Source organism: Pleurodeles waltl, chromosome 7, assembly GCF_031143425.1.
Source record: "Pleurodeles waltl isolate 20211129_DDA chromosome 7, aPleWal1.hap1.20221129, whole genome shotgun sequence".
In the NCBI taxonomy this organism is placed as follows: Eukaryota; Metazoa; Chordata; class Amphibia; order Caudata; family Salamandridae; genus Pleurodeles; species Pleurodeles waltl.
This window is the reverse complement of record NC_090446.1, coordinates 1,069,366,748-1,069,389,525: the sequence shown is the minus strand read 5'-3', so window position 1 is coordinate 1,069,389,525 and position 22,778 is coordinate 1,069,366,748. Positions and strand designations below refer to the sequence as shown.

Below are 22,778 nucleotides of genomic sequence, written 5' to 3'. Positions count from 1 at the left end.
CACACCTGTGAAACCGTAATGGACATGTACAACTCAGTTACCATATACTGGTTGAAATTGACATACAGGATAGAGGTAGAAGTGTGAAAGTACTTGTAGTAGTCAAGAAAGTGTTCTCACCTGTGTGTCACTGGAAATATTGCTGTATGACTGAGTCCCTGTTGTCAATGTCTTCTTCCTCTGCTTCCTTCTCATCACTGTCCACAGGCTCCACAGCTGCCACAACATCATCATCTGGACCATCCTCCTGCAGAAAAGGCACCTGTCGTTGCAAAGCAAGATTGTGAAGCATACAGCAGGCGATGATCTGGCACACCCTCCTTGGTGAGTAGAATAGGGAACCACCTGTCATATGGAGGCACCTGAACCGGGCCTCCTAGTCCGCCCATGGGCCTCATTGTAGCGTTCCTCTGCCCTGGTCCTGGGATTCCTCACTGAGGTCAATAGCCATGACAGGTTGGGATAACCAGAGTCCCCTAATAGCCACACACGGTGCCTCTGGAGTTGACCCATCACATAAGGGATGCTGCTATTCCGCAGGATGTAGGCGTCATGCACAGAGCCAGGGAACATAGCATTTACCTGGGAGATGTACTGGTCTGCCAAACATACCATCTGTACATTCATCGAATGATAACTCTTCCGGTTCCTGTACACCTGTTCACTCCTGTGGGGGGGGACCAGAGCTACATGGGTCCCATCAGTGGCACCTATGATGTTGGGGATATGTCCAAGGGCATAGAAGTCACCTTTAACAGTAGCCAAATCCTCCATCTGAGGGAAAACGATGTAGCTCCTCATGTGTTTCAGCAGGGCAGACAACACTCTGGACAACGCGTTGGAAAACATAGGCTGGAACATCCCTGATGCCATGGCCACTGTTGTTTGAAATGACCCACTTGCAAGGAAATGGAGCACTGATAGCACCTGCACTTGAGGGGGGATTCCTGTGGGATGGCGGATTGCTGACATCAGGTCTGGCTCCAACTGGGTACACAGTTCCTGGATTGTGGCACGGTCAAACCTGTAGGTGATGATTAAATGTCGCTCCTCCATTGTCAATAGGTCCACCAGCGGTCGGTACACCGGAGGATTCCGCCATCTCCTCACATGTCCCAGCTGACGGTGCCTAGGAAGGACAAAAGCGACCACAGAGTCAAGCTACACAGAGGTATGTTAACACAGCTACACAGAACACGAAACATAATCCAATAAGTTGTCTGTAAGTGTGTTGAGTCCAGGCCTAGCTATATGTGACGCAGTTGAAAATGAAGCCATGTGGTCCCCTGAAATGGCGGCTGGCTGACTTTTAAACTGGGACAATTGGATGTGAGGTAACTGCGCTGGCGTTGTACACCGTTCCGGTAGGCGGTCGCAGACCGCAGTGCAATGCTGCATTGGTTAACATTGGACCCTATGGGTCCCAGGAGCCAGTGACGAAGTGCGCCGGCGGTGATGATACGCACCGCCACGGACGTCACCGCCGCGGACGTGACCGCCATTTTCTATCTGTTGAATCACTCGATACCTGGTCTTCGACAGGAGAGGACCTATACTGCAAGTGCTGCTGTGACCTCGGTCTGGAAGAGACAATGGCACGTGCGTCTGGGGAAAGGGCCCCTGCCTTCACTGCACTGGAGTTGAAGAAGCTCGTGGACGGGGTCCTCCCTCAGTACACGCTACTCTACGGTCCTCCAGACCAACAGGTGAGTACATAGGGTGCAAGTTGTATAGGCTATGCCTGGGTGGAGAGGGCTGGTTGTAAGAAGGAAGGGGGCACAGTTCTGCAAGCATGAAGGACTGTGAATGCATGTGCCACATGGCACGGGCAGGGATGAGGGCCACTCACTTCGACTGTGCAGTTGGTAATGACTTCTCTTCTTCCCCTGTACGTGTCATGTAGGTCAGCGCCCACCAGAAGAAGGATATTTGGCGTGCTATCGCCAAGAACGTCTGGACCCTGTGGGTCCACCAGAGACAGAGCACCCACTGCCGTAAAAGATGGGAGGACATTCGCCGCTGGAGCAAGAAGACGGTGGAGGCTCAGCTGGCGATGGCCTCCCAACGTGGGAGGGGTGCCCGTCGCACCATGACCCCCCTGATGTTCCGGATCGTGGCGGTGGCCTACCTTGAGTTGGATGGGCGCTTGAGGGCATCACAGCAGACACAAGGGGGTGAGTCAAACATCATTCTGCTGACTTTGCGAGCAGTGGAGGGGTCTGGGTGGGGGAGGAGGGCTGTGGGTTTCCCTAGGCCAGGGCGAGTTCCGTAGGCTAGGCCCCTCCGTAATGCAGGCCATGTGCCACTCCACCCCACCTCTGTAGAGTGCCAAGCACAGGTATACATGCCCCTGTGTCATCTATGTGGGCAGATGTCCACCATAACCATGTAGGCCATATCCCAGGAACTGCATCTGTAGAGCCCAACAGCGTGGCGTAGTACAGGGGGCTGCTGAGTCTGTATTGTCCGCCAACGGTAGCGGTAAGCCATGCACTCAACCTGTCTTTCTTCTGTTGTCCCCCCCCTTTTTGTGGTCTCCCTGTTCTTTTGTGCATCAGCATCATCAGGCGGAGGTACAGTGGCACCGGAGCACGAGGGGGCTGCATCCCACATGGCCATGGAGGGCCACACTACGGACTCTGAATACACCAGTGGGACGGAGGGCGAGGGGACCTTCACGGCGGTCACCGGATCAGCAACCAGCGACACGGACTCGTCCTCCGATGGGAGCTCCCTTGTGGTGGCGGCAACATCTATGCCCCCCACTTCTACAGGTACAGCCGCCACCCCCCCTACCAGCACCGCCCTCCCAGCAGCCCCTCAGCGTGTGCCCCGTGCACGCTCACCCAGGAGGGTGGGCATCACCTTCACCCCAGGCACCTCAGCCCCTGCCCCTGTCACCTCTGCTGCCCTCAGTGAGGAGGCCATTGACCTCCTCAGGTCACTCACTGTTGGGCAGTCTACCATTGTGAATGCCATCCAGGGTGTAGAAAGGGAGTTTCAACACACTAATGCATTCCTGGAGGGCATTCATTCTGGTCAGGCTGCCCATCATCGAACCCTGCAATCTCTGGCCTCAGCACTGATGGCAGCCATTGTCCCTGTGTCTAGCCTCCCCCCTCCAACTTCCTCCACCCAGACCCAATCCCCTGTACCTCTGCCTATCCCAAGCACACCATCAGACCAGCCTGCACACACCTCAACACACAAGGGAAGCTCAGGCAAACATAGGCACCACACATCCCACAGGCACTCACACAAGCATCACCCACATACAGACACAGCAACATCCACTGCCTCCACTGTGTCCCCCTCCTCCTCGTCTCCCTCCTCCCTCCCAGTCTCGTCTACACTCTCACCTGCATGCACTACCACTACAGCCACTAGGACTCGCACCAGAACACCCACCACCACACCCCGCTCACCTGCACTCACCACCCCCACTACCATTTACACGTCCCCTGTGTCCTCTCCCAGTGTGTCTGTGACGCCCCCTCCCAAAGTACACAAACGCGGGCACACACACACCCAACATCCATCCACCTCACGACAGCCTCCAGAACATGCACCTGCACCCAAATCATCAAAAGTTACACCTCCTACAACCACCTCTTCTTCCTCCACTCCCAGACCCCCTCCAGCTACCCGTCCCAGTGTTCGTCAGAAACCTTTCCTGAGCAACGTTGACCTCTTTCCCACCACCCCCCCCCCTCCATTTCATCAGTCCCGTACTAGCACTTCAGCCAAAAAATCTCCGGTACCAGTGTTGCCTGTTAGAGGTATGGGCAGCCAGTGTGACACGGAGCCAAAGCACAGCCAGCCCCCCTACCCCCCCACGGTGTAAAAGGTGGGGTAATACCGCAAACAGGCCGGCGGACAAAAAAAGGGAATTACGACCCTGGCAGGAACCGCCAACAAAGACAGCCACTTTAACACTTCGCCCGCCACGGCGGTACAGACAAACAGCGTGGCGGTCACCGCCAACAGACAGGCGGGAGACAAAGTACCGCCCACACTATTACAACACACCAATCCGCCACCTTTTCAGGGGCGGATTCACCGTGGATAAAAACACGGCGGAAACAGCCTTTGCTATGGGAAAACGCTCACCTCAACACACTCCACGAGGAACGACGACTCCATGGAGCCGGAACTCCAAATACTCCCTGCCCTTGTCTTTCTGCTCCTGTACGAACAACAGCGACGTAGGCGCAGAACATACCGGTGAGTACTGCATCTATGACACGGGGGAGAGGGGAGGCAAAAGTTAGGGGGCCACCCACCAAACACCCCCACCCTCGCATAGTACAACATACACACCAATGCAGTCAAAAATATCACATTAACAACCCACAATCCCCCCGGAAGAATGCAAAGACAAAGCGAGATCCGTTCAAATATTGTAATGTGCCAATATACATGTCATATAAAAATATACTGAATCATATCTCGAAATCTGTCATATTTATATATACAATACAAGAAGTAGTGCAGATATGTACACAACAATGTCCGTGCACCAACAGTCCAAAAATGCATGGGCGAGGCCCACAATAGATACCTGACCAAAACCTGAGAGAACACTGCCGGGGCATCAGATTGAAACACTACAGGCACCTCAGGGGGAAGGGAAGGGGGGGCACCTCAGCCACATGACTGCAAAGCCAGATCCACGACGGGGCTCCATGCCCATTGATGTATCCTGGGGAGTGCAAAGCCACAGTCTCTCAAGTCTATACAATGGGTGGCTTGCCCACTGTGCCATCCTGGGGAGTGCAAAGCCATAGTCTCTCAAGTCTTTACAGTGGGTGGGTTGCCCACTGGACCATCCTGGGGAGTGCAAAGCCACAGTCTCTCAAGTCTCTACGGTGGGTGGCTTGCCCACTGTGCCATCCTGGGGAGTGCAAAGCCACAGTCTCTCAAGTCTCTACAGTGGGTGGCTTGCCCACTGTGCCATCCTGGGGAGTGCAAAGCCACAGTCTCTCAAGTCTTTACAGTGGGTGGGTTGCCCACTGGACCATCCTGGGGAGTGCAAAGCCACATTGACGCAAGTAGATGCAGTTCTCAACTGGTACTGGGTGGGACTGGTGGCCAGACTGGATGAGTCTCCCCGTGAAAGTTCCTGTCCCTGTCCCAGCTGCACATGGGAGAAGGATGCCTGATGTGGCGGCCTATTCATACCCACACGGTGTTTGCCCTGATCAGCGGTCTTCACCATGGCGGTCTTGGCCTTGTTCAGCGGTGCTTTGCCATGGCTGGCTATGGACTGTTCAGCGGTCTTCACCATGGCGGTCTTGCCCTTGTTCAGCGGTGCTTTGCCATGGCTGGCTATGGACTGTTCAGCGGTCTTCACCATGGCGGTCTTGGCCTTGTTCAGCGGTGCTTTGACATGGCTGGCTCTGGACTGTTCAGCGGTGCTTTGCCATGGCTGGCTATGGACTGTTCAGCGGTCTTCACCATGGCGGTCTTGCCCTTGTTCAGCGGTGCTTTGACATGGCTGGCTATGGACTGTTCAGCGGTGCTTTGACATGGCTGGCTATGGACTGTTCAGCGGTGCTTTGCCATGGCTGGCTATGGACTGTTCAGCGGTCTTCACCATGGCGGTCTTGCCCTTGTTCAGCGGGGCTTTGACATGGCTGGCTATGGACTGTTCAGCGGTCTTCACCATGGCGGTCTTGGCCTTGTTCAGCGCTGCTTTGACATGGCTGGCTATGGACTGTTCAGCAGTGCTTTGCCATGGCTGGCTATGGACTGTTCAGCGGTCTTCACCATGGCGGTCTTGGCCTTGTTCAGCGGTGCTTTGACATGGCTGGCTATGGACTGTTCAGCAGTGGTTTGCCATGGCTGGCTATGGACTGTTCAGTGGTAGCCTGAGATGGCGGTTCAGATACTGACATTGGTGTGTATCATGACGAACTCCACACTGGACATTGGTGTGTGGCATGACGAACTCCACACTGGACATTGGGGTGTGGCATGACGAACTCCACACTGGACATTGGTGTGTGGCATGACGAACTCCACACTGGACATTGAGGTGTGGCATGACGAACTCCACACTGGACATTGGTGTGTGGCATGACGAACTCCACACTGGACATTGGTGTGTGGCATAACGAACTCCACACTGGACATTGGTGTGTGGCATGACAAACTCCACACTGGACATTGGGGTGTGGCATGACGAACTCCACACTGGACATTGGGGTGTGGCATGACGTTCCATCATCGCCCAGCGGGGCTGTGGGATCCTGGTCCCTTCTGGGCACTGACTCTGGCGGTGGTCTCCTGACCAGTAACGATACTTGGGCCCTCCTGGGCACTGACTCTGGCGGTGGTCTCCTGACCAGTAACGATACTTGGGCCCTCCTGGGCAATGACTCTGGCGGTGGTTTCCGGACCAGTAACGATACTCGGGCCCTCCTGGGCACTGACTCTGGCGGTGGTCTCCTGACCAGTAACGATACTCGGGCCCTCCTGGGCAATGACTCTGGCGGTGGTCTCCTGACCAGTAACGATACTTGGGCCCTCCTGGGCAATGACTCTGGCGGTGGTCTCTGGACCAGTAACGACGGTGCTGGCGGTTGTGTCTGGACCGCCGGAAATGATGGTGCACTAATCCACCCTGACACTCACAACAGGCTGGGCAGACTTCCTCTGAACCTTCCCCACCTTCTTTGGAGTTACAGCTGACTCACCAATCGCCTTTGATCCCATTTCACTTGTTGTCCCACCAGGAGTCTTGACACGCTCCCGTCGTCCACTCTCCAATTTCGGTGCCTTTACAGGGGGTGGGCTGACAGTGCCTTGGCTCCGGGTCCTACTGCCTGCCCTGGTGGACGGTGCACTCCAAAAACTTGGAACACGCACCACTGGTACTGGAGGCTTTTTGGCTGAGGCGCTACGACGGGACTGATGAACTGGAGGGGGGGGGCAAACAGGTCAATTTGACAAAGGGACAGTTTCTGACGGACACTGGGATGGGTAGTTGGAGGGGGTCTGGGAGTGGAGGTAGAGGAGGTGGTTGTAGGAGGTGTCACTTTAGGTGTTTTGGGTGCAGGTGCAGGTACTGGAGGCTGTCATGAGGTGGATGGATGTTGGGTGAGTGATTGCCGGCGTTGTGTACTTTGGGAGGGGGCGTCACAGACACACTGGGAGAGGACACAGGGGACGTGTAAATGGCAGTGGAGGTGGTGAGTGCAGGTGAGCGGCTTGTGGTGCTGGGTGTTCTGGTGCGAGACCTAGTGCCTGTAGATGTGGTGCATGCAGGTGTGTGTGTAGACAAGACTGGGAGGGAGGAGGGAGAAGAGGAGGAGGGGGACACAGTGGAGACAGTGGATGTTGGTGTGTCTGTATGGGTGTGATGCTTGTGTGAGTGCCTGTGGTGTGTGTGGTGCCTATGTTTGCTTGAGCTACTTTTGGGTGTTGACTTGTGTGCCTGCTGGTCTGTAGGTGTGCTTGGGATGGGCTGGGGTACAGGGGATTGGGTCTGGTTTGGAGGACGTTGGAGGGGGGAGGCTGGACACAGGGACAATGGCTGCCATCAGTGCTGAAGCCAGAGATTGCAGGGTTCGCTGAAGGACAGCCTGACCAGAATGAATGCCTTCCAGGAATGCATTACTGTGTTTCAACTCTCATTCTACACCCTGGATGGCATTCACAATGGTAGACTGCCCAACAGTGAGTGACCTGAGGAGGTCAATGGCCTCCTCACTGAGGGCAGCAGGGGTGACTGGGGCAGGGCCTGAGGTGCCTGGGGCGAAGGTGATGCCCACCCTCCTGGGTGAGCAGGCACGGGACACACGCTGAGGGGCTGCTGGGAGGGCGGTGCTGGTAGGGGAGGTGGCGGCTGTACCTGTAGAAGTGGGGCGCACAGATGGTGCTGCCACCACAGGGGAGCTCCCATCGGCGGACGAGTCCGTGTCGCTGGTTGGTGATCTGGTGGCCGACGTGAAGCTCCCCTCGCTTCCGTCCCACTGGTGAATTCAGAGTCTGTGGTGTGGCCCTCCATGGCCATGTGGGATGCAGCTCCCTCGTGCTCCAGTGCCACTGTACCTCCGCCTGATGATGCTGATGTACAAAAGGACAGGGAGAGCAGGAAAAGGGGGGAGACAGAAGAAAGAAAGTTTTAGTGCATGGCATACCGCTACCGTTGGCGGACAAGACAGACGCAGCAGCCCCATGCATTACGCCGTGCTCCTGACCTCTGCACATGCTATTTCTGGGATATGGCCTACATGGTAATGGAAGTATTCTGCCCACATGGATGGCAAAGGGGCAACTATACATCAACTTCCCTCTGTTTTGAGCTGGGGTAGAGTGCCACATGGCCTACATAACAGAGGGGCCTTGCCTACCTAACTCGCCCTGGCCTAGGGACACCCACAACCCACCACCCCCACCCAGACACCTCCACTGCACGCAAAGTCCATATGATGAGGTAGTACTCACCCCCTTGTGTCTGCTGTGATGTCCTTAAGCGCCCATCCAACTCCGGGTAGGCCACCGCCAGGATCCGGAACATCAGGGGGGTCATGGTGCGACGGGCACCCCTCCCACGTTGGGATGCCATCCCCAGCTGAGCCTCTGCCGTCTTCTTGCTGCAGCGGCGAATGTCCTCCCATCTCTTACGGCAGTGGGTGCCCCGTCTCTGGTGGGCCCCCAGGGTCCGGACTTCCTTGGCGATGGCACGCCAAAGGTCCCTCTTCTGGTGGGCGCTGACCTACATGACATGCACAAGGAAAGAGGACAGTCATTACCTACTGCACCGTCGTTGTGATTGGCCCCCTCCCAACTCTATCCCTGTGGCCCATTCATCCCCATGCATAACTGTTCTATGTACTCTGCCCCCTTCCCTCATCCACCCAGCCCTCTCCACCCAAGCCTAGCCCATACAACGTGCTCCCTGTGTACTAACCTGTTGGTCTGGAGGACCGTAGAGTAGCGTGTACTGGGGGAGGACCCCATCCACAAGTTTCTCCAACTCCTGTGCAGTGAAGGCAGGGGCCCTTTCCCCAGACGCAGCAGCCATCGTCGCTTCCAGACCGAGGTCACAGCAGCACTAGCAGTGTAGGTCCTCTCCTGTCGAAGGTCAGGTATCTAGTGATTGAAGAGATAGAAAATGGTGGTGACGTCCGCGGCGGTGACGTCCGCGGCGGGGCGCATCATCACCACCAGCGCACCTGTTCATTGGCTCCTGGGACCCAAAGGGTCCAATATTAACCAATGCAGCATTGCGCCGCGCTCTACGACCGCCTACCGCGACGGTGTCCAACGCCAGTGCAGTTACCCCACAATCCCATTGTCCCAGTTTAGAGGTCAGGCAGCCGCCATTTCAGGGGCCCACATGGCTTCAATTACTACTGCGTCACACATACCGAGGCCTACACTCAAAACCTTTCCCGGATGGGTTAATTGTCTGTTGTAGTCTTGTGTGTGACTGTGGGTACATACCTGGAGGAATGCTGACAATTTCTTCGCTGTTGTCCTTCTTAGGCACCGTCAGTTGGGACATATTGGAAGATGGCGGAATCCGCCGGTGTACCGACCGCTGGTGGACCTGTTGACAATGGAAGAGCGACATGTCATCGTGACCTACCGGTTTGACCGTGCCACATTCCAGAAACTATGTACCCAGTTGGAGCCAGACCTGATGTCACCAATCCGCCATCCGACTGGAAGCCCCCCTGACGTGCAGGTGCTGTCAGTGCTGCATTTCCTTGCAAGTGGGTCTTTTCAGACAACAGTGGCCATGGCATCAGGGATGTCCCAGCCTATGTTTTCCAACGTCTTGTCCAGAGTGTTGTCTGCACTCCTGAAACACGTAAGGAGATACATCATTTTCCCTGAGGTGGAGGATTTGCCTACAGTGAAAGGTGATTTCTATGCCCTTGGACATATCCCCAACGTCATAGGTGCCATTGATGGGACCCATGTAGCTCTGGTCCCCCCCGCAGGAATGAACAGGTGTACAGGACCAGGAAGAGTTATCATTCCATGAATGTCCAGATGGTCTGTTTGGCAGACCAGTACATCTTGCAGGTAAATGCTATGTTCCCTGGCTCTGTGCATGACGCCTACATCCTGAGGAATAGCAGCATCCCTGATATGATGGGTCAACTCCAGAGGCACCATGTATGGCTTTTGGGGGACTCTGGTTACCCCAACCTGTCATGGCTATTGACCCCAGTGAGGAATCCCAGGACCCGGGCAGAGGAACGGTACAATGAGGCCCATGGGCAGACTAGGAGGGTGATCGAGCGGACCTTCGGCCTCCTGAAGGCCAGGTTCAGGTGCCTCCGTATGACTGGTGGATCCCTATTCTACTCACCGAAGAAGGTGTGCGACATCATCATCGCCTGCTCCATGCTCCATAACTTGGCATTGCGACAGCAGGTGCCTTTTCTGCAGGAGGATGATCCAGATGACGGTGTTGTTGCAGCGGGGGAGCCTGGGGAGCCTGTGGACAGTGATGAGGAGGAAGCTGATGAAGAGGAAAACGACAACAGGGAGTCAGTCATACAGCAATATTTTCAGTGAGACACAGGTGAGTACATTTTCATGTTTCACATATTATTGACTTTCACACGTATACCTCTATCCTGTACCTACATTTCACTCCCTATTTGTTAACTGAGTTGTCCCCTTCCATTTCAGTTTCACTATTGTGGTAACCTACGTGTCAACAGCTTGCACCCTTGAAAGGCTTGTGATGTGTGACATTGGTATGTTGGCCTTCCAATGGGTAACCTTTTTTAACACTGTAATTAACAATACAAAGTTCACAATCATTGACTGACTCCAGTTTTATTAGTGTTTCAAGGGTGTTTATTTAAGTGCATAACAATGAAGGGGGGTTGTGAAATGGGGATGGGTGATGGTGGAGGAATGTCCATGGCAGAGTCCAGTCTATTAGTCTCACAGGTACACTGCACATCTGGCCATTGGAAGTGGAGCTGGGGCAGTTCCGATTTGGACAGGGTAACAAAGTGGGACAGTGGGAGGACGATCAGGGTGGTCTTATTTCCTGGTGGGGGTCTTGCCATCTTGCTCTGTCCTGTTCCTGGATCTCAGGGCCCGCTTGCGTGGTGGTGGTCCGTCTGCAGGGGATGGGGTGCTGGTGTGTTGGTCCTGTGGCGGTGCCTCCTGTCCACTAGCGCCGGCGGAGGTGGTGGGCATTTCATCGGCGTGGCTAGTGTCAGGGGCCCCTTGGAGTGCCACGGTGTCCCTCAAGGTCTTTTGAATGTCCGTCAGCACCCCTACAATGGTGCCCAGGGCGGAGCCGATGGTCCTGAGCTCCTCCCTGAACCCCAAATACTGTTCCTCCTGCAGACGCAGGGTCTCCTGCAACTTGGCCAGTACCGTTGCCATCGTCTCCTGGGAGTGGTGGCATGGTCCCATGATGGAGGAGAGGGCCTCGTTGAGAGTAGGTTCCCTTGGCCTGTCCTCCCTCTGTCGCACAGCAGCCCTCCCAGTTCCCCTGTGTTCCTGTGCCTCCGTCCCCTGGACCGTGTGCCCACTACCACTGCCCCTAGGTCCCTGTTGTTGTTGGGGTGGTGGGTTCGCCTGGGTGCCCTGTAGTGGTGGACACACCGCTGATTGACCTGTCCTGGGTAGGGAGGTTTGGGCCCGCTAGGTGGGTGCTGTGCTGGTGTTCCCAGAGGGTGGCAGTTCGGTGTTGGGCTGTGGCTGGGCAAGGGGAACCGACTCTCCTGAGGCCCACGATGGTCCGTGCTGGTCATCAAGATCCAGTGGGGCAGAGCTGCTGTAGTCACTGTGGGCCTCTTCTGGGGGTGGAGTGGTGTTGTCTGGACCCTCTGGTGTGGTGACGTTCCTTCGGGTTCCTGCGGGGGTATGAGTACATGATTATTGCATGTGTGTGTTTCATGATGTGCAATGTTTGGGTGTGCGTGTACCCCAGTGCAGGCATTCCTGTGTGGGGGCTTGTGCGGTGATAGTTGGGGGGTGTTGTGGGTCTGTGCAGTGGACATGCTTTAGTGATGGGTATGCATGCTTAGTTAGGTCATGCAGGTTTTGGGGTTGGGATGGGTGGTTGGTGTCATGGGTAGATAGGTGAGGATTTGGAGTGATAGGGGAGGGTGTGAGGGTGGGGGTGTGTGATAGCATGCAGGTAGGGTGGGGGATATGTTAGTTGAAATTTGACTTACCAGTGTCCGTTCCTCCAACGACTCCTGCGAGGCCCTCAGGATGCAAGGTGGACAAGACTTGCTCCTCCCATGTTGTTAGTTGTGGGGGAGGAGGTGGGGGTCCACCGCCAGTCCGCTGTACCGCGATGTGGTGCTTGGATCCTGTGGAACGCACCTTCCCCCGTAGGTCGTTCCACCTCTTCCTGATGTCCTCCCTATTTCTTGGGTGCTGTCCCACAGCGTTGACCCTGTCGACTATTCTTTGCCATAGCTCCATCTTCCTGGCTATTGATGTGTGCTGTACCTGTGATCCAAATAGCTGTGGCTCTACCCGGATGATTTCCTCGACCATGACCCTGAGCTCCTCCTCGGAGAAGCGGGGGTGTCTTTGGCGTGCCATGGGGTGGTGTGTGTGATGTGTGGGGTGGTGTATGTGTTGATGAGTGTAGTGGTATGTGGTGTTTTGTGCATGGGTGTTGTGTGGGTGATGGTGTAGTGTGCCTCTGTGTGATGGGGTTCTCTATTCTGTGCTGTCTCTCTCTGGCCTTCTCTCAGAAATTGTGGTCGTAGGGGTTTGTGTGTGATGTGGGTGTGTGTTTTATATTGTATTGGGTGTGTGGGAGTGGTGTGTGTATGTGTATCAGGTGTGTGTATTTCGAAATGTCCAATGTGGTGGTGTTTTGTATATGTGTGTGTATTTTGAGCGCGGCGGTGTGTACCGCCAATGGAATACCGCGGTTGAAAGACCACCGCGTGGATTCGTGGGTCGTAATAGCATGGGCGTGTTTCTGTTGGCGTGGAGGTGGAGGATTTGTTTCCGCATGTTTATCGCTGACCTTTGGTGTGGCGGTGTTGTGTGGGTGTCTGAATTTCGGCGGATTCCGAGATGTGTGTCATAATAGCTGTGGCGGTTTACCGCGGCCGCGGCAGTGTATTGGCGGTCTTCTGCACGGCGGTAAGCACCTTATACTGCCAAGGTCGTAATGACCCCCAATCTCTTTAATTGAGTAGTCAAAGTAATTGGGTGTGTTGTATTGAATTTTCTGACTACATGGGCCAAGGATGAACACGTTAGTACAGAGCATGCATTATGGCTTTAGGCAAGGGTTGGATTCTCTTGGCCAGTGTTTGAATCTCTATTTAATCATTAACAAATATACTGTAGCCAAACAGGGTTCACTACTTCTGGCCTTTATGGACCTCAGCTCAACCTTGATTTGTTTAATAGAGGTAAACTTTGGTCTATTATGTTTTGTTTGGGGGTCGATTTTAATTTGATTTGTTTTCTCAGTGTCCTTCATCTCATTAGTTCAGCCACTGCGAGGTATGGAGCAGCCGACGAATGCACTGTTTTTTCAAAATTAGATCGTGGGTGTCAGATAGTGCATTTTGGCTCACTTCTTATTTATGCTATATATAAATCATCTGAAAAAAATTCTTACAAGAGAGGGTGCCTTTTGTGGGTAAACATCATGTGCCGGTATTACTTTATGCCGATGACACAGTGTAACTCGGTAGAATCACTAATGCTCTGAAATGTTTATTAGACTCTTTTGTGTCCTTTATGAACTCTTTGGATCTTAGTACTAACTTTAGCGAGTCTCGCGTAATGATTATGGGTCTCATATATGACAAAAATGCAAGTCTTTACTTGTAAGAATTGTATTATAAGCCAGATTGGTTCCTTTTTCTACAGTTGCAACCATCGGTCATCTCTTGTCTTTAGCAAGTAACACTTTCAAGATCAATTTTTGAAGTCTTTGATTTTGCTGCCAGATGGGGTAACACATCTGTTGAGGCAATGCCTACAATCTATGAGGCCAAGTGTGTTACCATCACCTTTTATCAGTGATATTTGGGACATGTAAGTAATCCTTTTTTTGCAAACAGTGGCAAACTGTTTTTTTAGACACCTTTTATCCCTGGCTCATTTATTTATTGTCTTTGAAGAACTGGGCCAGGTTTATATATCAGATGTGAATAAAATGTGCCCTCTTCATCTTTAGCTCTCAGTCTGGACAAAATCGGAAACCGAAAAGACAGAGGTATTGTAGGGAGCTGGATCTGTATGTACTATTTCAAACTGAGATATAGTGTGCACAGAGCCCAGGGGTTCACCAGAGTCTTAACACTGAGACTAAAGTAGATAATACAAATGCTCTCTTCTGTGGTAGTGTGGTCAGGCAGTTAGGCGTATCAGAGGATAGTGCAAAGAAGTTGTTATACACACAGTCAATAAATGAGGTACACACTCAATTTCATTAACTCCAGGCCAATGTGTGTATATTGGAAACATATACTTTGTTACTTTATTTCTAGAACCAAAAGGATCTTGTTGCAGGTAAGTACATTTGTAAGTAAGTATTGTTGTTAACAATAGCACTTTTTTCAGATTTGGCAGAGAAAATAGTCCTAGGAGGGAAAGTTAGTGCAGTTTTAAGGTAAGTACTCGACTTACAGTGCCAGTCTCTGGGTGTTAAGATGTCCACTGGTCTGGGTTCAGGACATCCCCAAACTTACACCACCAAGAAGAAGGGGCCGGCCGGGTGCAGAGGTCAAAGTTAGAGTTGAATTTAGAATGGGATCCTATGGAGACTCAGAACAGATCTGCTTGCAGGTAAGTACTTGCGACTTCAGATAGGAGGAGAGACCTGGGGCATTTAGGTGAGCACCGGGGCAGGGGGGCACAGGTCAGCACCAAACACACACCCTCAACGGCACATGGGTGGCCAGGTGCAGGGTGCAAACACAGCGTTGGGCTCCCAATGCTTTTCTGTAGGGGGACCCCCGGGGTTACAAAGGTGCTGCAGGCTGGGTCTAGGGGGTCAGTTCCGGGAATCATCAGGGTGAACAAGGAGGAGGGCCACCTGCCGGACATGCTGGACCAGTGGTCAGAGTCCCCATGGCCAGGGGTCTACAGGTGCAGGGGTAACTTTAGGTGTCGAGAATCCTAGTCTGGTTTTCTTGCGGTCATGGGAGTCCTCCGGAATTAGGCTACAGGTACAGGCATCCTTGTGTTGGTCAGGAGGGGCCAACCCAGAATGGGCACAAGGTCAGAATCGCCTGAGGACCTGATCTGGAACAGTGGGCCACCTGGACTCGGGCCGTGTGCGTCGGGTGCAGAGTGGGTAGAGCTTGCGGATCCAGGGCAGTTCTGGAGTCCTTTTGAAGGGTTTCTCCTGGACAGGGCTGCTGTCCTTGGAAGTTCCTGGTCCTCTGGTGGGCAGGCAGTCCTCTGGGGGTTTGAAGAGATCGCTGGTCCTGCAGGATGCATCACCTTTTTGTAGCAGGGCTTCTGAAGCTGCAGACAGGCTGGTAGGGCTGGGGCCAAGTCAGTTGGTGTCCGGAGTCTTCTCTACTGGTTTCGGCTTAGCAGTCCTTCTTCTTGTTTCTTTCTTCTTCTTGTTGAGGTCACCAGTAATCTGGTGAGATAGGTTGAGGGGTGCCCTTAAATCCTAGATTTAGGAGCATTACAAGGGTCAGATGGCAGTAGCCAATGGCTACTGTCTCTGTGGGTGGCTACACCCTTCCTGTGCCCACTTCCTTTGGGGAGGGGTATGCATTCTTAACCCTATTGGTCCCTGTCCTCCAAACCAAGATGGAGGATTCTGCAGGGAGGGGTCACTTCAGCTCTGGACTCCTTAGGGGGGGTCCTAGCTGAAGTGGTTACGCCTCTCTGTTTTTCCTAATTTTCCAGCTGGACTTGAGGCCAAAAGTGGGGCTATGTCCGGGGGCCGGCATCTCCAGTAGCTGGAGTGCCGTGGAGTACTGTAACAGGAGGCCTGAGCCTTTGAGGCTCACCACCAAGTGTTGCCGTTCCTGCAGGGGGAGGTCTGGGAAGTTTGAAGCACCTCCACCCAGAGCAGGCTTTGTTTCTAATTTCAGTGAGCACAGAGGCTCTCACCCCATGAGGTCAGATATCTGCGTGTTAGTTGTAGGCTGCCACAGACTAGTCAGTCCAGCGCTGAAGGGTTGGGTGAAATACAGGGGGCATCTCTGAGATGCCTTCTGTGTGTATTGTACAATAAATACAGCACTGGCATCATTGTGGGTTTATTGTGCTGAAACGTTTGATACCAAACTTCCCAGACTTCAGTGAAGCCATCATGGAGCTGTGGAGTCCGTAATGACAAACTCCCAACCCATGGACTCAATATGGCCACACTGCACTTACAATGTCTAAGAATGGACTTAGACACTGTAGGGGCATACTGCTCATGCAGCTATGCCCTCACCTGTGGTGTAGTGCACCCATCCTTAGGCCTGTAAGCCCAGCTAGCGGGGTGACGTACCTATGCCACAGGCAGTGGTTTGTGGGCATGGTACCCTGAGAGGGATGCCATGTCGACTTTTACCTTTTTCCCCCCACCAACATACCCAAGCTGCACTGGCAATGTGCATGTGTTTGGTGAGGGGTCCCTTAGGGTGGCACAATATATGCTGCAGCCCATAGGGACCCTCCCTAGTCATGGAGCCCTTGATACCATTGGTACCTTTCACAAGAGATTTAGCTGTGTGCCAACGGTGGGCCAATTGTGGAAACAATGGCACAGTTTTGGGGAAGAACACTGGTTCTGGGCCCTGGTTAGCAGGATCCCAGCACACACTCAGTCACATTAGCATCAATATCAGCCAAAAAGCAGGTGGTTACTGCAAACAAGGGGCCAGTTTGTTACAGCTATTATCAGAGATTCTTTGGGCCTGGATTTAGCTAGTAAACCCCCTTAGTTAAGATTCATGGAGTTTATTTGTAGTGGCCTAGGGCAGCATGAGTTATTTGCTAGACCAAAACATATTGTTAAGGTGGATCGAGCCTGGACAAAACTTGCTTTCTTATCATGGAGACAAGTCAACAGATAGTCAAATGAATTATGCAAATCTCTTTGAGATCTTTTATTTTCTTCAAATCTATGCCTTTTATTAAACGTTATTTATTGTGAGAAATACAAATAAGTTTTTGTTAACCCTGACTCACTCCTTGCTTGCCGTTCCTCGTTGTTGGTCCCGACCTCTTTCATGGCTCCTTGTGGATGTAATTCTGTTTCTCCACATAATATTATGGGATACCCTCCCTGGTGAGGTGTGTGCTATACTGTTACACATAACATAACATTTTTTGATTTTTATAAGCAACTGTGCAATCACTCTTTAGTCCCCTTGTTGAAAGAGAAGAATTTCACTCAGGCTAGGTTTTCTCTACTGCACTTAAATTTACTGCTGGAACAGCAAGCTTGTTTATCTGTTACAAGATTATTACCTCAAGATCTTAAATTGATAATGATGACCGATTTTAAAACTGTTTTATGTTGTTTGTGTATTGATTGATTGTAAAGAGATGTGCTCTTTCATGGTTTTTATTGATTAAACAGAATAAATAATTTTTGATTGAGTGATTGATAATATCAGGCAAAAGGGTAGAATATTAACTTGGTGCTAACTTTGTATGTGTAGAGAGGCAGAGACTTCGATAATAGGTACGCACTGGGGCAAGGTCAAAAGATGTACTCTATACTACAAGATACCTACTTAGGCTCGTGAAAAGCAGCAATAACATTATCTGAGAAATCTTCTGAGCTTCACAACCGAATGCAATATCTTAAACAAACTGCAGCTAATGTAACTCCTCGGCTTTCTAGTTTCTAATATTAGTTTGCCTTTAGGTTTTATGCTTGTATAACACCCAGAATTCTTTCATTAGCACTCTGGGCAGAGTTCATCATTTGGACATGAATGTGAAACCAGCAAGAAACAGAAACAGTACACACTACATTAAAGTAATTAATCACCACACTGACTTTCTGCTGTAAGAAGCCTGTATGTTCAGCAACATAGCATGCTTCGACCACAAGCACTACAACCAGACTTTGACCTCCATTCTTTATCTACCATTGTAGTGCGCATATGACTTAAAATGAAAAGTAGCATATGACTATTGTGTTATTATATGTAATACTAACCTACAACAGTCAGTCACTTTCACTTGTTGTATTATCATGTTTTCTACTAAAGATTGAATACAGTAGCTCTCAGTTTAAGCATTTCTGTACAAACTTTTGTTGTGCTGTTTATGTCTGTGCACATTACTGGTGGAACATCGAAGAGTGACAGGGGTGTCAGATTTTCATTTTGCATTTATTTTTTAATATGTTCTTTTCCTTTCTTACAATTTTTGAAGGGACTATCGTTAAAAAGTCCCACCTGTATCAGGTTTTTGAGCAAAGTATATGTTTTCCCCCATATAGGTGTATTTGGTGCCAGCTCACTGTGCATGACGACTGCATGCAAAATGGTCTAAAAAGTAAGAAATGTGACTTGGGAGAGTTCAGAAGCTTAATAATTCCACCTAATTACTTGTTCGCCATTAACCAGAAACAGAAAGACGAGAGAAAAGAATATGAAAAGGTAAGTTTTGCTGTAACTAAATATTGCTAGTTTATGAATCGTCTTTGTTTTGATCCTTAGTCGCGGTATGTAATTTCAGTGGAAAAATAGTAACATGAAGCGATTTTGAAAAGAATTCCATTTGTGATTATCTGTCTGTTTTACTAATCGACATTGACATGTATGTCACCTCAGTATGGAATATTTTCTGAGTGCTTGTTGATTATTTTACTGACTCCGAATTCCCTTTTAATTCAGTACAAGATAGAGGAACTGAGAACAGATTCAACTTTGTCACACCTTGAACCAGTACAAAAGCAACCAGCACATTAGCTTAGTAAAAACTATTTTACATGGTTACATTGGGAGATGTCCTCTTTATAACCACAGTTCACATTTGATGCCTGTTCGGGGTATTAACTAACCGTCCAAAGCAGGTGTGGTGTCCTCTATCTTAAGGAATAGTCCTAGGCTTGACCATGGCTTTACTGAGAATGTTTTCAGAGTTACCAGGTTCCCACGAGGTCTACCGCAGTCAGGACCAATCGGGATGTCCCAGCAATACCTAAAAAGTCAAGAAGTATTGTCATTAAAGTGGGTGTTTGGTTAGGCACAGAGCAACAGGCAAATAAAGAAGCAGTGAATAAAGAAATTAAGCTATTTTGCAACATTTCTACCCAAATCGATGAGTTCTAGGGAAACCATATTTAATCTTTGTAAGATGCTTTAGACAGTATCTGAAAAGCCAATGTGATTCCACATGGGAATGGGGGAAAGCTCTGGGTCGGGAGATTACACACTGATAATGGAAACATTAAGAACAGATCTTCATAAATAAGGGCAGTAAGGGTGAGAGGCGCCGCACTTCCAGGCAGTAAACAGATAGTTTAGATAAATTGAATATGAGTAAAGTCTGGTGCAAATCGGCCAGGTGCCTTACTGCCCGGTAGGCACCAATTGGGTACTAGGAGTACCCTAGAACGACAATGGGAAAAACGGCCACAGCACACAGAGAGTAATGTCCAACAATTAAACCAGCAAAGATATTGCTGGTGTGGTACTGTAGGTTCGGAGAGGAATTGTGTTGAAATGAGTCTCAAATCCGGTTTGTAGATGTTGTCTTTATTTGTAGATGCTTAGAAAGCATTAAATCATCGTGTAGAAACAGCCAACACGTGTTTCGTCACACAGGTGACTTTATCAAGGCTGTAATACAGTAATGACAACAAGTATTGGATACATATCTGTGTATTGTACTCCAGTGTAAAAACCAGAGAACGTAACTATTAGGTGCGAGTTTGTGTAGGTGAGCAATAGAAAAACACGGCTATAAAGGTGAGTAGTGACGGGAACCCAATTAGGCAACATGAAAATACTAAGTAAAACCCCGTGGTAATGTGAAAAATGTCTAAAAGACATAAGTATTTAGAAAGTTAAAATTGTAGGCACTATGTAGTGCTGTGTGCACGCAATAGGTATGCAAAGTGGTAGAATATTGCAAGAATAAGAGAAAGCAGGGAGATAGAGACAGTATAGACAACACAAAAGGGGGGAGATAAGGCTAGGTGCATGAAAAAGCTAGAAGGAGTACTGAGGTAGGTGTGACCCGAAGGGCATAGTTGAAGGGTAAAGTAATTACCTTGGGCCGTTGGTTTTAGAGTAGGTAAGTGGTGGTGTATGGTGACGAAGTATCTCTGTACTTAATGAATAGGGCTGTAAAAAAGTTAATGTAATGAGACAAAGGGAGAAAAAGTAATGGAATAGACGGAGGGGATAGGTAATAGTGTGTAACAGGACAGTTGGACAAAAGCGTAGAGAAAGAAAAAAGAAAAGAAAATAATGGAAAGTAAACTAAGCAAGTCCGGAGGAGAGATTGGTGGAAAAAGTTAGTTAGGAGAGAAAAGAAAAGCTATATATAAAGATATGACATTAAAATGGTTAATGAGAACATACCTGAGTTGGATGGTACAGAAATGTAATTAGAATGGCTGCGCCAAGCAGCTACAGGTACGTAGGTAAGAGGCTTGTTTGGTAATGAAGATTGGGGAGGCCCTGATAAGCCTGAAAAGTAACCTAGAATTTATAGCAGGGAAGAAAAAGTAGAGTATAATGAAAGGGCAGGATGAATGGCACCAGAAGACTAGAAATGGAGATAACTATAAGAGAGAAGGTAATGGGGAAAGTGGAGTGTTACCGTAAGCGTAAAACGAATATGGAGTAAAGGCCTTGTACAGCCGGCATGTATAAAAGGTACACAGCGAATGCTCAAACGGTTAGATAAAGGTAATTAAGTTGAGAGAAAAGTGCGCCAAAGGTTAACTTGCGACTAGTTTGAATAAAACCGAGTCGGGGCGCGCGGTGATACCATGCTGGGCATGTGGCCCCAAAATTAGATACACCAAGTTTTAGAAAAATAGAGACAGTCCGAATCATGGTCGGTGGTAGTTGAGGGATCAGAAAATGAGTAATGGTATGAAACCGAGCGTACGAGATGGTAATTGCGGTATGAAAACCGCTGTGTACACACTTAAGAGGCAAGTAATGATTTGGAAAAGTCATAATGATAATAGATGGATTACTGGCGGTGAGGCTAACGCAGCGAGATAAGTGGTGGGGCGAGTTGAAAACTTACCAGTAAGAAGCGAAGCGGTGAGCACTCCAGTATTCGTACGAGCGTGTATTGTACTGCGAGGAGAGTAACTGCCTGGTTAAGTAGAGGGTGGCCATGTAGTGGATATAAAAGAGGGACTAGTCTAAAAAGGCTAAGACGTCGACCAACGTGGGTGTAGCAGGGCTATGAAGGTTAAGACGGCGGCCATCTTGAGTAGGACTCCGAGATGGCGTGCAATACTGATAGTAGGAAAAAGCAAAGGCAGAAAAGTAATAAGTAAGGATGTCACAAAGAATAAATTGGTGCTAGGTACCGAGAGAGTGCCTAGATGGCCAGTAGGAAAGGTGGAATCAAGACTTATGGAACGTGATAACATAAGGGTGTCTGCAGATATTGCAATGCAGGGACAACAGGAGGCGTAAGAAGAGATGTGTATGAGCCATTAGCATGTGTTATATTGAGAGGATAAAACAAACAACGTAATACATATGGGTGCACGGTACCATCGTGATGGCAAGTAGAACATATACAGGTGAAGACCGTGACGTGCAGTAAAAGGAGTAACAGTTGACACATTTGTAAATGAACATAAGCGCATTGATGGGATAAACAGTAGTTCACAGTATTAGTAGAATTAGGCAACAATGGGTTAAGTACAAGCGTTAATAAATTAGTATACAGGTAAACGTGCATTGCTGGGATAAACAATGGTTAACAGTCTTATTGAGGTTAGAAAATATTATTATGTACAATGTTGATGCGCATTGATGGGATAAACAATAGTTCACAGTATTAGTAGAATTAGGCAACAATGGGTTAAGTACAAGCGTTAATAAATTAGTATACAGGTGAACGTGCATTGCTGGGATAAACAATGGTTAACAGTCTTATTGAGGTTAGAAAATATTATTATGTACAATGTTGCAGACAAGGGGAATGGCGACTTATGCGAGAAAGAAGTGAAGTTCACGGTCCGTGTTCAGGCCTAGTTCTACTGCGCGCAGTTTAATGATCCATTTGGATTCACATCTACGTAGATCTCTGGTTCTGTCTCCCCATCTCGGCGAATTAGGGACCTGAGTGATGCCATGGAATTTAAGGCTCAGGAGATCCTGTTCCCCATGTGAGGTGTTGAAATGGACAGCCATAGGATAGTTGGTGTTAGCGTTTCTGATGGCCCTGACATGTTCCTGAATGCGTTCCTTAAGTGGGCGTATTGAACTGCCAACATATATCAGACCACATACACAAATCAGGCAGTAGACAGTGAACTTAGTGTTGCAATTCATGAAAGTCTTGATGTGGTGCGTGGTAACGGTGTTGTAGGAAAAGGAAATGGTTTTATTAAGGACACCCTTTCTCTCGTCTACTCAACATGGCTTCCTTTGACGATAACCGGGACACCCTGGCTGCAGAGCTTTTTTCCAAAAAAAACCCAGCTCCCCGCGCCACAGATCCCACACCTTCCACAGAAGGACTCAGACAGAAATTCATCAAACTAGAGAGGCTAAAAAAACAGGAACTAGCCCGTTGGTGGGACATTACCACCCTTAAACATTATCTGGAATTAAAACAAGTACCCAGAGGTCTAAGAGTGATTATATTCCCAACTTTTGAAGATCTTGACCCTGACTTACTTG

General features: G+C 50.0%; 1 protein-coding gene across 1 annotated transcript in view; it reads left to right on the top strand.

The window, feature by feature from the left end:
- The window catches only part of DGKE (diacylglycerol kinase epsilon), a 199,774-nt gene that overhangs the window by 32,887 nt on the left and 144,109 nt on the right, over positions 1-22,778 (top strand). The window contains exon 2 of the mRNA XM_069200013.1: positions 18,389-18,548. Coding sequence (XP_069056114.1) covers positions 18,389-18,548 — 160 coding nt within the window. The remainder of the gene's footprint in view (positions 1-18,388; positions 18,549-22,778) is intronic.